Source organism: Xenia sp. Carnegie-2017, unplaced genomic scaffold, assembly GCF_021976095.1.
Source record: "Xenia sp. Carnegie-2017 unplaced genomic scaffold, XeniaSp_v1 HiC_scaffold_19, whole genome shotgun sequence".
In the NCBI taxonomy this organism is placed as follows: Eukaryota; Metazoa; Cnidaria; class Anthozoa; order Malacalcyonacea; family Xeniidae; genus Xenia; species Xenia sp. Carnegie-2017.
Window position 1 is genome coordinate 11072799 of NW_025813481.1, and position 17552 is coordinate 11090350.

The following is a 17552-nucleotide window of genomic DNA, read 5'->3' on the forward strand; positions in this document are numbered from 1 at the left end:
TGTTAAGTCGTCATTTCATATGAGTGAGGTATTTTTTTAATGTTCTTACGTTTGTGTCTACCTTAATATCTAACTTTGTTTATGTCTACCTTTATGTCTACCTTTATGTCTACTTTTATAGATATAACTTACCTTTAAGTTTGCATTTCGATATGTTATTTGGCCGAGCAGGAAGTTATACTAATGCACATTTTACTAAATTGAATTACCAAAAATGTCACAGCAGTGACAACACAGTTTTTCAAACCAAATTTCAGATTTCAGTGAAGCATACTTTTTTAGGAGGGGGACCATGTAAGTACTTTTGATCAAACATGAAATAAATTCTAAGGATGCACTTACTATTAATTTGGTTAAATATTTCCATTGCTATTCTAAAAATGTGGGAATTTTATCCACTTTATCATTTTGTCTGAAATGAATTGTTTTCATGGTCAGTGAGCACGATTATATACAGCTTTACAAACAGCTGCGAAGGCTTGAGCATTTCTTAAATGCTTTGAACTGTTCAGAACAGGCTTGGGAATAAAATTTCAACATTGTAACTTGTTTCTTGTAGTATGTCAGCAGAATTGACAGAAGTAGGTAGCTATAGCTGTAAGTATATTATTGTTATTTGTACGTGTAATGTTTATATGACGGAACTAGCTATGCAGTTGTACATAAATATTGTATTAACGACAAATTTTACGAATGTGATTTAGCGTTTGAGTTGAAATAGTTGAATTGTAACATTTGTTAAAATTTTGATTTACAGACTAAGTGAATTTAAGCTTTGACGAAATTTTCCCTTTTTGTTGAACGAAGAAGTGACTTCCTCCAATTAATTTTCGTTTGGCTAAGTCAAGACTGTTGATATTCGTCCATTTCTGGCAGGCTATTTTGCCTATCGAAGGTAAATATGCCTTATTAAGTTGTAAACTGAGCAATATAAACTTTAACTTATTTACGTGAAGAAATATTTGAATTGTTTATTAATTTGCAATTTTTATATTTCAACTTTTTAACCGCTTATTCTAATGTGTACGTGAGTTAGGAATGTCAGCGAGAAGAGACTCTTAAAATGTATAGTCGGAATGCTCTTCATTTTTCACCAGAAACATTCGTTTATATGTTTTCCAGCAAATTCTTTATGACGTTGTCTCACGGTTCGTTTGTCACACATTAAAAAAGTTCAGCGCAGAAATTTAAAAGTGGCAACAAAACACACGAAATTTTAGGTCAAAAATAAGATAGAACTTGTTTACTAAAAGGACACTGTCAAACCAAGTATAGTACAGTTTTACATGTTTTTGTACATAGATTGCTTACATATGCTGATTTGCTCCCATAAAACACAAAAGAATTAACCTTACGCATAAACATTTTATTCTATTATTAATTAAGAATAAAATGTTTACTTAGTACGGAGTGTCAATGGTTTTGTGATTTACTAAAACGCTTTCTGCCAGTCGTAATTTTTGCTGACATAAGCTTAACTATTGTATTAATTACCATATTTCTACAAATAAATTTTATTTTGAATTGAAACTATTCGGCGTTTGGCTACCAACTGCGTTGTAATCGTTTTGAGCTTTCAACATATATAGTCAGTAGATATCAAAATAATTATTTCATCTCTTAAGAGTGAGCGATATTAAGTTCATAAAAAAATTCTTTTTTTAATGCTGTCTCTCCTGTGTAGATAAACTCATGCAACGTTTTAATGTAACATTAAGTATTTCATGCATAAAATTTACGTCTTAAACTAATTTCTAAGCAAGCTATGACTGAAAATTAGTCAAACCAATCAAAACTGTACTAACCATGCATTGCAAACAACATGGTTTTTAAAAAATGCTTGAAAAATGAAACGGGAAAGTATAAATTTCAAATCAGAGCTGGTGTCTTTTAACACGTATATAAACTATATGCACTCAACTGTATAAATAGCTATGCTATTACTTATGATATGAATACTTCGAATAAACTACTTTTATTATAGATTGCTATATATAAGCTATATATGAAGTATATATATTTGATTTAATTTATTTCTAGCTGTAAGCGATGCCTCAAGCAATCGCTTTATATCCTTTCCAAGGAAGTACTGAATATGATCTCTCAGTTAAAAAAAACGAGATATTGGATGTTGTTAGTGACAATGAAGAAGTCTTTTGGATGGTGCGCAATCGATATGGTCAAACTGGAATGGTGCCAGTAACTCACTTGGCAGCACCTATTTTTGACAAATCTATCAAGATATTATCTCGAGGAAGGACGATAACTGCACATGAGAGCAAAGGAAAAAATATTTTGTCAGTTAGCAAAGGTCAGAAAGTCACAATTTTTGACAAAAGTGGTAATTATTGGTGGTTTGTTGGATTCCAGGGTCAAACTGGCTATTTACCAAAAGATATTATAAAAGAATTAAAGGTATTTTCTTGGTACATATAGTCATGATTTATGTGTGAAAAAATAAAATTCATTTCCATTTTAATCACTAGGCACCTTCTGAAAAACACGAGTCAGGTGTGTGAGTAAATTTTCCTCATGCTTTTAATTAACAGCAAATTCAACTACAAATATTATGATATACACATTAGCATATGCAGTAGATTACAGCTGTCATGTCATGTTACCTTTGACTGCTGCTACAAAGCATAGCATGTCACTAGAAATATTTCTTAATTTTTTTGTGATTGCAGATTTGCAAAAGTTTGCAATCCAAGATATTACGCCATCAAAAGCTTTATGTGAAGTAAGTATACCTCATACCATTACAGATTTCAATAGGACTTCTTAATGAGTGACGCACAAGAAGGCTGTGAGAACATTTAAAAGAGTTTTCCCCTATTGCGTTTGTTTTAATATACTCAGTGTCATTTCTTAAGCATTTACTAGTTGCTTATTTTTAAAATAATTTTCTCTTTCTAACACTAAAGTATTCGTTTTTAACGATTTTATCCACATTTTCAATTTCCAGGAAGAAACAGATGTCCTGCTCTTATTTCAAAAGCCTCTTCCAACCAAGGGACAGTATTTTATTATATTTAAAGGAAAATGCAACAAAACAAAAGTTCTTGCTGAACGTCTCAATGATTTCATCTTGAAAATTAGCACGCCAAGTAAGTGCTATTTTATCAATTTGTTAATGTTGCAATCTCTTCGAGTATTGTCAAAATATATCTTCGCATTTATCTTGTTTGATAAATTTATATTCGAGAAGTAAAAAGCTGCTGTAATTTTCATTTATATATGCAATTTTATTGTAATCTTAAATATATATTGCAGAATATTTTCCTGCTGAAAAGACATCTATCATTATCTGTCACAAACAATCTGAGTCTCATAAGCAACTTATCTCCTTGTGTGTTGAATTCGAGTTCGAATCTATCACAGATGTCGTTGAACGCGTCCTACATGCAAAGTCGGTTCCTGTAGATGTTCCTCGACGGTTATATGAAATTTTGGGAAAATACATGGAAGCACATGACATCACTGTAGTAATAATCTGGCCATCCTTCTTTCAATTTCATTACAACAACGTAGCATTACAAATACCTGTTTTTTACTGTGTTCTTCCACTAATGCAAAAACATTAACTGTCTTCATCTGTATACCACATCAAAAGTTTAATCACATTGCGTGATTAATATATATGTTTGTAGATGTAGATCATCTCGGTTATTGAAGTCCTGAGAAGGACTGTCTTTGTTATTGTTGACTGACGTTTCGACAACGTTAGCGGTAGTCATCTTCCGAATCAAATGAGGAAAAAACGTCAGGTTAGCCGTATTTATTATATGGTTCTTACGTCATTGTACTGTGTGTACAGGAAATATGTAAGTGTCAATTGTGTATTGTCATTGTGGATTAGTGTGAAGGGTAAAGTTTTTAGTTGATCGTTTGTTTGTATTGTGAATAAGTCGTTTGTAAGGTGCCGGTAATTGCTGTGATTTGTTTAAGGGGGTTTGTACCAATTTCGTATACCAACTTTCTAATGTAAGCCGTTGTCTATAGTCAGTACTGTAAGTAATATATTTTTCCGAGTCCCAATCATTGTTGTGTTTTGTCAGTCGGTGATGTTCGGCAATGTGATTGGTTTTGGTTTTTTTCTTTTTAGCTTGTTTGTGTTCAATAAGTCTTATGTTTAAGTTCCTGCCAGTCTCACCGATATAGAAAGCGTGGCAGTCGGAGCAGCTTATTTTGTAAACAGCACCTTGTCGTTCGTTGGGTTATTCTTTGTCCTTTATGTTCGTTAGTATTTGTCGTAACGTTGTGATTGGTTTATGTGCGACACGTATGTTGTATGGTAGTAAGATACGCGAGATAGTCTCAGAAGTACCTTTGATATAAGGTATCGTTGCTGTTGTCGCCGAGTTGTTCGTTTCGTTGGGTTCGTTGAGTTTGTAAGTGTTGCGTTTGATAAAGTTAGAGTTATAGTTGTTTTTGTCAAAAACACGTATGAGATAGTTCTTTTCGTTGTGTAGAGCGTCCGGTGAAAAACATATGATTTGTGCACGTCTTATTAGAGTTCTGATTGTGGTGCTCTCTGAAGATGACATATGGTGGTGACTCTGAAGATGACTACCAAAAACAGTCCTTTTCAGGACTATACTAACCTGGACGAACGACATGTAAAAACATGAAACGATACTCCCGGGGCTTAAATCATTTACTTTATTAATAAATACATTAATTCATACTTTTTCTTTCAGGAAAAGAGGAATGAAACATTCCTTACCGAAAATAATTATACTACCTTTGAGAAAACAATCGACATGGAGGATTATGTTTATGAAGATATTGATGAAGGCAAGTTTTAATTTTGACCTTAATTTTTGAGCACAATTTTTTTTAAATGCCAATATAGCACAACTACATACGCAGCAAATTTTGTTTGTCCACAAAAACAAGAAGTCGTGTAATATGAAAACACGTTTGATGAACTTCCATATGATAATTTTTGGTCTTGGAAACAAGGTGTTGAAAAATTGAGCTGAAATTCACCATGACGAATTTTTAAAGATTTTTCTTCAATATTGTTTAAGCATTTACGATACGAAATTTGCATTCATACATAATTTGCTATTGTTCTTGGACAAATGACACATTATTAAAAAATTTAATTTAATCAAACTAGTTTGCAACTATAGCGAACAATGTAGTGGTAATGATTAACATATAGGGATCGAGTGGGATTACCATGCAAACTCTACCATGGATAAGTTTCATACGGTACAATGACTAGTAGAACCACTTGCTTGGCAACCGATATATGCATGGGGCTGCATATTTGATTAGAATACTATCTTTAGCATTTAAGCGTACCTTTTTTAATTGCTCAAAAACTGCAATTGATAGGCTGCCATTAAGGTAATGACATTTACTAACTGTATATCTTAATAGCTTTATAGCTGACTGTAACCCCAACAGTTTTTATAATTTAAATATACAATTGACTTCTGATTTCTGAGTTGTCCATTGTTCCATCAACTCTGTTTCCAAAAACTGTTAAACATGAAAATACAAATTCTTGCATAACTTTTTTAATGAGACATTTTATGTTATTCTAGAACCTGAGTATTCATCAAACAATACTGAAGTCTTTAAAGATAAGTTTCTTGACGAAGATTACAACATTCGAGATGACATCCATGATATACTCAAAAAGTAAGCTTTAATTTATAGATAGGAGTTTTGATATATTCTAAGAAATATTCTTCAGTTTGAGTTAGATATTTAAGGTTGAGTTTTATATGATTATAATAGAATAGACTCGACGATGAAACAAATTTCTAAAATGAACATTTTACTTTGGATATTCTGTTTTTAAATTGTTTGATAAATACCTGTCTTTTCCATACCCTTTAGTTTTTCGTGGATTTGCGGAGCTTATGGTATAGTGAGTCCAAACAAAAATTTTGCATTTGAACATTTGTACATCACAGTTGATAACCAAAAAAATTATCCAGAATCTATTTTAACAAAAGAGATTGATGATATATTTGGATGGGAAGCTTCTAACTACATAGAATTGAAGTTTATGCCAAAAAAACACCAACGTTTCGACCATTATCTAACCCCCGTTCTGAAGATTGTGCGCTGCCATTCAATGGTGACATTCACATTCAAAATAACGATAGTTCTTGCAGTACTCTGACAATGTTCTGTCGTAACAAAGGAAAGTATTATGCCTTGACATGTGCACATGTTGCTTGTGTCTCTAACCCAGGGAATGATTTTCTTCTAAAGAATGAAATGTCGAAAATTGATGATGTTGTAAATGCCCGCAATTTATATGATAGAAACGAGTACTTCTACAAACCGGCTAAATTGAACAAGAAAAAACAACTGAATACTTTTCCCTGCAACACGGTCAGTAAGTTTAACAGTGAAGCGGACATCATGTCCATTCCTGTAGGAAAGAAAGAAGATTTTATGCAACTCGGGGGTGATGATATGAAGAATATTGTTTTGAATTTGAAGGAGAAAAATGAAGAGCTTTACAAAGCAACAAAAAGCAATGAGGGTTTGGTAGAAGTCTGTATAAGTAATTACACCAAGGGCTTTATTAGTGAACGGAACTATTCTTATATTGATAAAACTTTGAAGAAACTCATTTACAAAAATGCCGTCAAGATAAAAAGTAAATCTTCATTTCTGCAGAATGGTGACTCGGGAAGACTCGTTTATTTCAAAGATCGAGAAAATGTTTGGCAGCCATTTGCTTATGCTGTGTGTGAAATAGATGATGATGATAGTGCTGTCTCAGAAAAAAGCTATTTATGCTTGAAATTGGATAAAGCGTTGAAGGTGCTTGACCTCAAGAGTTGCCAATACTTCAACTGTGATCGATTCGTCCGATGAAGATAGTAGACAAGATTAGGACCATTCCGATGAGATCAGTGCAGGGGGCTTCGAAAACGTTTTTAAAATAATTGTAATGATAGAGTGTGTGATTTTTGAAATCGAGATTCCCCATTATGGGTGATGGATACAAATAATTTTAATTATTGTGAAATATTATATATGTAATTTGAAACTGGCCATGGGAACATATTATATTTTGGGCCAAACCTTGGTCACGGGATACCTTGCTTAAGATGAAAGCATACTTCCACTTACAATAGCTACATCAACGAACCACACGCACACATATAATGTATAATCCTTCATTGTCACATCGCTTTAGTTTTTAACCTATTTCAAGTTTTTACTTAATGAACTTGTATTACATAATAATTTTTAGTACTTTTTAAAATGATAAGAATCACGACAATTTTACATACATCTACATTAGTATGTAAGATTAAGTCAGTATAAAGTGTCTATAAATACTTATCACTATAATTTTTCAACGTGCAAGTTAACGAGTTAAATAGGGAATAAAGTGAAATAAACATGAAATAGCCCGCTAAATACTTAATTTGTTCAACAAAATGCGGGGCAATATTCTTGAAAAAGTTCAGCACGCATTTGAAAATTCTTCCTGTTTATCATTGAATATCTAAAGGCTGATTACATGAGCCCGGTACCCGGGATTAAGCACAGTATAGAAACATACAGTAGTCTCAGGGACTGTTCACATGAGCCCGGTAACCGGGTTTCAGCGAGGCGTGAAATGATTTGAGTCATTGAAAGGAGTAAAAATATTAAGCGCAAAACTTACAATCTTTTCTTAAGCGTCATAAGTCATTTTAGTTGTAATTTTCAAATCTGACAAATTTTTTTGTTTTCATTTTTAAGTGTTTTGTGAATTTGCAAAGTCAGAGCATAAAAAATTGCTGAAATAAGTTTTTGTTGTGAAGTGTTTAATCTTTTCCATTTGCCAAAATGATTTAACACTTCGCTGAATCCCGGCTACCCGGGCTCATGTTAACAGCCCCTCACTCCACTGTGCAACTTGGTGCTGAATATTTAATTAGATTACTGGCTGCGGCTAGCAATCTATGAACTCCTATTAGCCGAAAAAGGTAATTGACTGGCTGCCACTATGCTCCACAGTCTATTAGTGTAATATTTGTCAAATTGCGTCGTTATTAGCAAAATTATCATATTTTCAAACGTTACTTAGCAACAATGACTAGTGCATTTCTTGTGCCAGGCATTACTACGGTGGCCCACAAGTACAATACACGAACACAAATGGAAGTACACGAACACAAATGGAAGTACACGAACACGAATAGAAGTACACAAACACAAATAGAAGTACACAAACACAAATAGAAGTACACAAACACAAATAGAAGTACAAGAACACAAATAGAAGTACACAAACACAAATAGAAGTACACAAACACAAATAGAAGTACACAAACACAAATAGAAGTACACGAACACAAATAGAAGTACACAAACACAAATAGAAGTACACGAACACAAATAGAAGTACACAAACACAAATGGAAGTAGACAAACACAAATGGAAGCACACAATGTTACACAAACACACAATTCAACAGCGAATGATCAGATCATATTTTTTCTCGTATACGAATAGAAGCTTGAGACCTGTTATTATAGACAAATTTTCTGATGTTTTGTCAGACATGTGGCACAGCCATTAACCATCAAAAAGCCAATTTCTGTGGGAACTGCGGTGCAGAAATAAAAAGAGAGTAGAAGTCATTTTAATATACATAAAAACGGAAATTAGTGTCTGCTAACTCATAAATTTTTGTATTGGAACTGTCATTGTGTACGATCGAGACAACATTTTACCGCACCTGAGAAGCCAATCGTGTATCTGTAGGTCACAGTGCGGCAGAAGATTGTCAATTGAGGGAAACGCTGTATTCATATGTCCTGTAATCTGTAATCACAATCGATTTCAATGGTACAGTAAAGCATGTATTTACGAATATAGCCCCATCCTCAAATAAAAATCTTCTGACGCTTTTGGGTCATACTACAAAGATCTCAAAGTAATTTCGAGGTAAACCATCGTTGTAGACACAAAATCTTTCCTTTTTAGGTCATGTTTACGCCAAGAATCATTTATCAACTATGTCACCGGAATTTAGTAAAGACGATAGCTGTTGCGGTACACAGTGGCGTAACTAGAACGTTAATTGGGGGGAAGGGTGCATATTCATATATTCCGTTGTGCGCTACTGATTTCTTTTGAAAGTAATTTGAATTTTAAAAGAAATCAGTAGGGCACAACTGAATATATGAATATACACTTCAATTAACCTTCTAGTTACGCCACTGGCAGTGCATTGACAATGTTCTGCCGCAAAATTGAAAATAATTATGCATTGACATGTGTTTTTATCGTGACGTAACTTATCGTATTAGTCAGTGAACAATGGAATCAGACTTAAATCTTTTTATTAAGAGAAAAAACAACAATTCCAGCAGTCACGGTTAAATATCATATTACATATTACAGGTTAAAAACAAAAACTTATTAATTATTCTCTATCGGTGTGAAAATTGTCGAACCAAGATTAAATGAAGTCTTGATAGGTTAATGGTAGAATGTCTAAAAAGTCGCGGCCTTTGACCACCCGTACGACTCAATAATATGATTGGTGTCTGATAATTTATGAGCTGCACAAGATGTAGATTCTGCTCGGGTACTGTGACAGCCAAATTCCTTTGTATTAATACCAGCCGCTGACAACACTGTCTTGCACCACAGCGATATTGTCTCACGCGAGATCGGTTTGTGCGGTTTCGTATAACTTATCAAAAGTCTTTGGCACTCTTGACTTCGTAAATTCTTTGTTCGCTTGATGTATTCCGCTAGGTGCCGAACGATACAGAGCTCAGGCTCATGACGGTAAGCCTCGAAAACAATTGGTGGAATATGGTGTCCCACCCTAGTTTGTTTGATTTTTTCTTGAATTAAAAAGGAGCATTTCTTCATTGACACAACCTTATTTTTTGTATTAATTAGATGAACAGTTTGACCTCTTTCTCCACATAAAAAGCAGCAATGTTAAACGACATGTAAAGTCTTTATACATAACAATGGTTGTAAGAAGGGAAATAAGTTTGCCCTTTTTCTCAGTTGTAAGTCGTACTGTCATTGTTTGTGAATTCAAGTAATAAAAATTAATGTCCTACATAAAGTTTTAATTAGAGCTATAGAAATAGACCAAAAATTGTAAAATTGAATTTATTGTGACGTTTCGTCTTTACTCTAGACATCTTCTGACAATGTTTGTGAATTCATTCGAATAACAAGAAAATGTTTTTTTGGGTTGGAATATATACCGACTTACTAAGGTGGATGACAAAACCAAGTTTCTCTAAAAATATTATTTTTTTAACGACATTATCATTACAGCGGTCATACCGGCGACCCATTAAAAATAAGTCATCAATATAAACTAAAACAATGTGCTTTTTCATCCGAAGCAAAGCTAGCATGGGTTTAAACAGTTTAGTGAGCTTTCTAAGGCAAGAAGAGAGTCCATTGGAGAAAGCAGTAAATTTGTAAAGATTAACTTTATATTTAATAAAGACAGGAAAGTTATTTACCTGATGTTTTAATTTTTCTAATTTTTTTTGGATGATTTTCGAGTCTGGTAATTTTGGTTTTTCCTTGAAGGAAACTGTGCCTCCCTCTCTGAGATAAAAAAGACCTATTTCCCTGAAATTTTGCGAAGCTGGGGGATAAGCATTTGCTAAAACTATGGCATGACTTGGAAGTTAGGTTAAATACAGTTTTGCTTGAAAACATATTGCCTTGTGCTTTCCTAGCTAAATCATTCCTAAACAGCAAAGATCCAACTTTGCGGGCCCGTGAACAAAGTGGTTTGAAATCAGAATGAAAGATAGGGCAAATGGCCTCTTTACGTTTATAGGAGAGCTCTTTGCTTACGTTGCCAAATAGTGCTGTAGTATAAAGCAATTGTGGGATAATGGATTTGTAATCCGGATTGGTTTTACTTCCCCTACAGACGAGCAATGTGTTAATGCTATTTTCTAGGCCTGATAGTCCTTTTATCAGGCTATCTTGTAAGTTGGCCATTTTAATGTTAGCCTTCTAGGCAAATGGCTTTAATTTTGCTATATTTTCTGATTTACTCTAGGTACAAACAATTGATCACAATTTTCAGTTCGTATGTATTTATTTAATGTTTCTTTCAATTTAGAAATATCAAAATCATCTGCAAGTTAGGAATTAATAATTTTCGCAAGAGACGCTGTAATAGGAGACCCAGTTTGCTCTTTAGAAGACACAACTAGAGCTATAATTTTGAGAAGAATATTATTGTCAAACTCATCATCTATCTCCTGAAATTCTGCCCCCCCCCAAATATACACAACCTGTCAGAAGTCTCATCAGGTTGTTCGTCAGATTCGTTAAATTTATGATTAACATCTAAAGCATTTTGCTCTATTAATTACTGGTCATTGCCCTCAAGATTGTGCGCTGACTTTGGGGCGGAGTTTTCTCTCTTTGGAGCTGGATGCGCGCTATTTTCGGCTTCATCTAAGTATACCTTGTCGCTATCATGAGACTGTATCTCGACGGTCCTGCGTTCCTTAAATATATCTTTTAAATAGGCATTTGTTTGTGACATACTTCCCTGTATTGCTGTGAGCAATAAAAGAAAATTTTCCTCGCTATTTGTAAGAAAACAGGAGGCCGCCTGCTCAGAAACCAGTGATTCTGGTCTATCTTGAGATATAATAATATATCCTTGAAAAAAGTCGCAAACAAACAAAGTATTGTTGTATTTATTATTGACTAATCTCTTAGAAGTAAAATTTCCTTTTGAAGTTTTTCAGCAAGAAATTTGCACCTTGATGAGTAGGATTAAAGTGAAAATTTTTCTCAAAATCGTTCTCTGTGGCTTTCCTCGCGATTAAATGCTAAAAAAGCATCAGATTATAGGTATGCAGTTTATGCAGTCGCAAACAAAAAAAATATTGTTGTATTTATTATTGACTAATCTCTTAGAAGTAAAATTTCATTTTGAAGTTTTTCAGCAAAAAATTTGCACCTTGATGAGTAGGATTAAAGTGAAAATTTTTCTCAAAATCGTTCTCTGTGGCTTTCCTCGCGATTAAATGCTAAAAAAGCATCAGATTATATGTATGCAGTTTATGCTACATTTTATAAGGAGATGTGCCTATATATAGCAGAAGAAATTATTCACCGTCATTAAAAGTCTTCAGTTGAAGCCTTCATGAGCAAGGGTAAAACTATCGCCTTTTTTGTGTGTGTGTGTGTGTGTGTGTGGGGGGGGGTAGGGAAAATTTGTCCTGCCAAATTTATTATGCTCTGCAGAGTTGCAGGTATAGTCCTTTGACATTTCATTTTCTACCTCTTTGTTCGATATGTGTAACTCGTAATTAATTATTGCATTAGTGGTTATTAAAGATAGAAAACATGTAATTTGAAGATGTAACATATAGTCCAATACTTTGTTTGAAAGTGATGCACGTATCATGCATAAGTAGATACTACGTTTTAGCTTTATGATCCTATTTTATTGAATTTATCGAAACCTTAACAGTACTTACTTTAAAGAAAATGGTTTAAACGGGGAGTATCGTAACATGTTTGTGGATGGTTCAAGTTAGTAGAATCCTGAGAAGGACTGTTGGTATTCATGTAGACAGACGTTTCAACAACCTTAGCGGTAGTCATCTTCAGAGTAAGGTAAAGAGTGAACGTCAGGTTAGCCGTATTTGTTATCTGGTTCTTACGTCATCGTATTGTGTGTACAGGAAATGTGTGGGTGCGTGGGTTTCAATTGTGTATTGTTATCGTGAATTAGTCTAACGTAATGTGTTAGTTGCTTGTTTGTTTGTATTGCAAAATGAGCCCTTTGTAAGGTGCCGGTAATTCCTGTAATCAGTTCAAGAGGTTTTTTTCTAAGATGTGATATCAACTTTCTGATGTCAGCCGTTGTCTATAGTCAGTGCTGTAAGTAGTACATTTTGCCCAGTTCAAGTCAATGTTGTGTTTTGTCAGTCGGCGATGTTCGGCAATGTGATTGGTTTTGTTTTGTTTCTCGTTTCTGTTCATTAAGCCTAATGTTTAAGTTCCTCGCCAGTCTTGCCGATGTAGAAAGCGTGGCAGTCGGAGCAGTTTATTTTGTAAACTGCACCTTGTCGTTCGTTGGGTCGTTCTTTGTCTTTGATGGTCGTTAGTGCTTGTCGTTGCGTTGTGATTTGTTTATGTGCGAAACGTACGTTATAGTTGTTTTTATCAAAAACACGTTTGACATTTATTAACACGTTATTTTCGTTGTGTAGAGCGTCTGGTGAATCACATCTGATTTGTGCACGTCTTGTTAGTGTTCTGATTGTGGTGGCATTGTGTAATAAAGGTTGTAAGATGATTGGTCTAGTAGGCGGTCAGTGTGTGTTGGTTTTCGATAAACTGTGCTTCGTAGTTTTTGTTTGTATTGTGTTATCAAACATTGGAGAAAGGCACCTGTTTTCTTTATAAAGGCTATTTGTTGTAATGAGTGCTCGTTACCAGTTGGGACAAAAGAAGTAAAGTATGTGGAGACTGCAATTGCTTTTTCAAGCAGTTGCTTCGGCTATAAACCGTGAATGCGACGAAAACTTTGCTCACATTCGTGAAATGTGCAACCATTTTTTTTACAAAATCCTAATACTTTTTGATCGTATTTATTTCCATACGAATCGATGGAAAAGCATCTAGAGCGAAGCATTATATCTGGTACGTGGAGAGAAACAGTTGATATGTACGCTTGTGCCACTGTCTTCAGCATGAAATTTGTGTTTATGCTATACTTAAGCAGAAGTGGTTTACTTCACTCTTCGCCGGGGGTTACGCCTATTGTTAAAATTCATACTTTCACCAAAAGGCTCTGTGTTTTCTGCATTTTGTAAATGTAAAGGTGGTTCAGATCAGAGATGCAATTAAGAATTTTGGTGCTTGTATGTTTGAACTTAAAGGGTTTTTGTCAGATGAAAGAACTTCAGTGACTTCACTTCCAGCAAAATGGCGAAGAAGAACAAATGTTCATTAGAGCTGCAACAAAAGGACAATATAAACTTGAAGAATAGCATAAAATGAGACATGCTATTGTAACAAGTAAAAAAGTGAAAGCTATTTACACTGGACAAAAAAAACAAGAGAGCGCTAACCTTCAGCCGATTTAACAAAAACTGTCGCTAATTTTTAGAACAATAACAGTTTGATAAACTCAAATGCTATGCAATATAGACTAGACAAAGAAAAAGAGGCTCTGCATCTTTACAAGAGACGTCGACTGCGTACAAAGAAGCATGAAAAAGTTAAAATAAAACTTGAGTTGCTTGTTGACCACAAACATTTATGGATGTGAGTGAGTTTGGATGGAATATGCCAATGTGAATGCTGTTGTTCAAGGACACTTGAAATTAAGTGACCTCCAACATGCAAGAATATTTATCCCAAATCTGCATTTTTCTCAACAGCTATTGGTGGGAAAACTAATGATAGTGGAAAGAAAGTGTTAAACAGGAACCATTTACATTACTTTCAAGTCTAAATGGGTATGGCTATAAATAAAATCAACAAATGTGATTTTATTGTATTTACAGTGAAAGGAATAGATATAATAGAAATACCATTTAATGCTGATTTCTGGAGTGATGTATTTAAAACTGTGTTTCTTTTCTATAAGAATTATACTATTAGTAGTCTTTTATTGAAATATGTGTAATGATAAAATTTTATATTTACAAATAATAGTTTTCCAAATAAAAACATTCAATATAATTTATTTCACATTATGTAAGGATTACTTTATGCAACGCTTTCCCAAATTACATAGTGTGGCACACAGAAACAAAATGTTTTCAAAAACTGGTTTTAATGTCAATGGAATAACTCTTGATACAATATGAAATTGCTTTAGTTTCATTATATTCCTTTCTACATAAGATCTTAATCATGCAACACGCTGAGTATGAGCTGTTCCACCAGAGGAAAGTCTAGGTCCACGACAATAGGCTGGAGAAATAAGGTTAAATTTCTACACCACAAGTAGATCTCTAACAAGGAACCCCATAATCAGATATGATACCATCACCTTTTCCCAGCGAGTTTATGAGACCAGAGTTGGCGACAATTTCCTTTTCAGATATTGAACCAGTTCAAAGGGGTGAGATGAAGGAAAAAAATCAGTTGGTGTAATGCCAACTAATAGTTTAGCAGTGTTCCAATGCTTATAGCTGCTCCAAGGTATTTTTTGGCTCTCAGGTATCTTAGGTTTTAGCTTAAAAAATTCTGTGCAATCTATAACTATCCTTAAGTTTTTAAATTTCTTAAATCGCTTAGGTAGTTTCTCTTTGATATCAGACTTACTTGGCCAAGGCACAAAGAATGACAGCTCGTTACACTGGAATTTAACCCATTTCGTATAAATCCGGGAAACATGACTAGCTGAACAGAAAATGTATCAGTCAAAAACATGATATAAAATCCTTTTCGTGTCCTGACAAGAGTAAGAGTGAATTCTTCCCAATATGTCAATACTCTTGAGACATGCATTCTTTTAATAGGCTGGGTGGTGGCTGTATCAGTAGAACCTCTCCGATACCTTAGACTCTTTGCTTTCTCTTTAATCAAACTGAAAACTAAGTTCCATTTTCTAGTGACAATTCAGTGTAGCGGTAGCAATTCTTTTGAAAAATGGCTTCTTCAATAGATAATTTCTTTTCAACGTTTTAACATTGCCCTGGCAATAACAGTGAACGAGTTCATGTTCATTCTTTTCAAAGCTATTGCTATTATCAGACTCATAACATGCAACATCAAAATCTATTGTACAATTAATTTGTGGAATACGATGGCGATCTGACTCTGGCTCAGTACACTGCTCGGGAACATTGACTTTAGCTGCACAATATGCTTCGTTCTCATGCTCAAAGCTTTTCTCAGTGATGCCTTCACACAGAATTTTTCGTCTCCTTCTTTTCGGAATATTTTATTTGCTTCTATTTTTCGGCGGTAGTCGTTTATTGGTTTCTTTTGGTAGTATCCTATTAGATACAAAGTTGGATTGGGAGAACTTTCGGTATATAACCACCAGAAAATGATTAAAACAAACCTTCGTATTAGTAGTGACTTTTTAGGAAATGTTGTTTTTATAAATATATATAATAATAGCCCTCTGGCGATCCCAGAATGCATTGCGAAAACCGCATAAAGCATTGCAAAAACCACGCAAATATAAAAGAAACTGGCAACCGGCAAATACCTCATTGAAATCCACACATTTTCTGTACACACAATACGATGACGCAAGGGCCAGATAACAAACACGGCTAACCAGACGTTTACTCCTCACTTAACTCTGAAGATGACTACCGCTGAGGTTGTCGAAACGTCATTCTGCATCAATGCCAACAGTGCTTCTCAGGACTTTACTAATCTGGACGATATTTATCCACAAACAAGTTTTTTTCTTGTTAGCTTTATCAAATTTTGTGCATCTTAACCCTGGCCCAAGTGTCTAGTACACTGTTCAAATAAATGCTGTCTGTGAGATCCTCTTTAAAAGCCAGTATTATTAAGTTGTTTAAACGTTTTTCTTTCATAAATCACGAGATATTTTGCATTTATCTTTTTAAAACCTTGAATGAAATCGACAAAGAGGCTCCTAATGCTGATTCCTATTTTTGAAACTGGTTCTGTTTCTTGATATTGGTATTTTTAATGTGGAAGTATGCTTGTGTTGTAATAAATATTTTCCTAAAAGATCGACTTAGTTTGTGACAAAAATATGGAAGAAAATATTCAATTTTGTAAACTCAGCCATATTCTGCTAACTATTGTGCTCTTTTGAATCATCTCTATGCGATTTCCGGAGCGCCTGTTTGAACAGATCAGTATTTTGTTTCGTTATCCTCTGGCATGTACTGATATTTCCGCTTCTGTTTCTTTGTTATTGTAATTAATAAAACATTTGATAAAAAATCCAAGGTAAATCGTTAAGGCTCACACAACTATTTCAATTATAGCTACTTATAAAATGTTAGTACTTTACATGATTTCAAAAAGACGTAATAAGTGACCATTAAAAAAAGACGACATGAACGACATGAAGCACGAATAGACAACAAAAACAACATTTCCAATAGTTGTTATTTCATAAGAGACAACAATTGATTAAGTCGTCATTTCATATGAGTGAGGTAATTTTTTAATGTTCTTACGTTTGTGTATACCTTAATATATAACTTTGTTTATGTCTACCTTTATGTCTACCTTTATGTCTACTTTTATAGATGTAACTTTCCTTTAAATTTGTATTTTGATATGTTATTTGGCCGACCAGAAAGTTATACTAATGCACATTTTACTTAATTGAATTACCAAAAATGTCACAGCAGCGACAACACAATTTTTCAAACCAAATTTCAGATTTCAGTGAAGCATACTTTTTTAGAAGGGGGACCATGTAAGTATTTTCATCAAACATGAAGTAAATTCTTTAGATGCACTTACTATTAATTTGGTGAAAAATTTCCATTGCAATTCTAAAAATGTGGGAATATTATTTACTTTATCATTTTGTCTGAAATCAATTGTTTTCATGGTCAGTGAACACGATTATATACAGCTTTACAAACAG

The 17552-nt window shown here is 33.9% G+C and overlaps 1 protein-coding gene across 3 annotated transcripts; it reads left to right on the forward strand.

Annotated features, from left to right (window-relative positions):
* The first annotated feature begins 453 nt into the window (after positions 1 to 453).
* On the forward strand, positions 454 to 7404 carry LOC124439016. Of its 3 annotated transcripts, none has more exons than XM_046989208.1 (10): positions 454 to 597; positions 758 to 895; positions 2041 to 2415; positions 2487 to 2511; positions 2688 to 2740; positions 2966 to 3107; positions 3274 to 3485; positions 4701 to 4797; positions 5559 to 5655; positions 5857 to 7404. In XM_046989208.1, the coding sequence occupies exons 3-10, from the start codon at positions 2050 to 2052 to the stop codon at positions 6143 to 6145; spliced, it is 1281 nt and encodes a 426-aa protein (XP_046845164.1). In that variant the 5' UTR covers positions 454 to 597; positions 758 to 895; positions 2041 to 2049; the 3' UTR covers positions 6146 to 7404. The 3 variants fall into 3 exon arrangements, with proteins under 3 accessions (XP_046845164.1, XP_046845166.1, XP_046845165.1); XM_046989210.1 differs by having other exon boundaries at positions 3274 to 3482; XM_046989209.1 differs by having other exon boundaries at positions 454 to 581.
* Positions 7405 to 17552: the final 10148 nt, after the last annotated feature.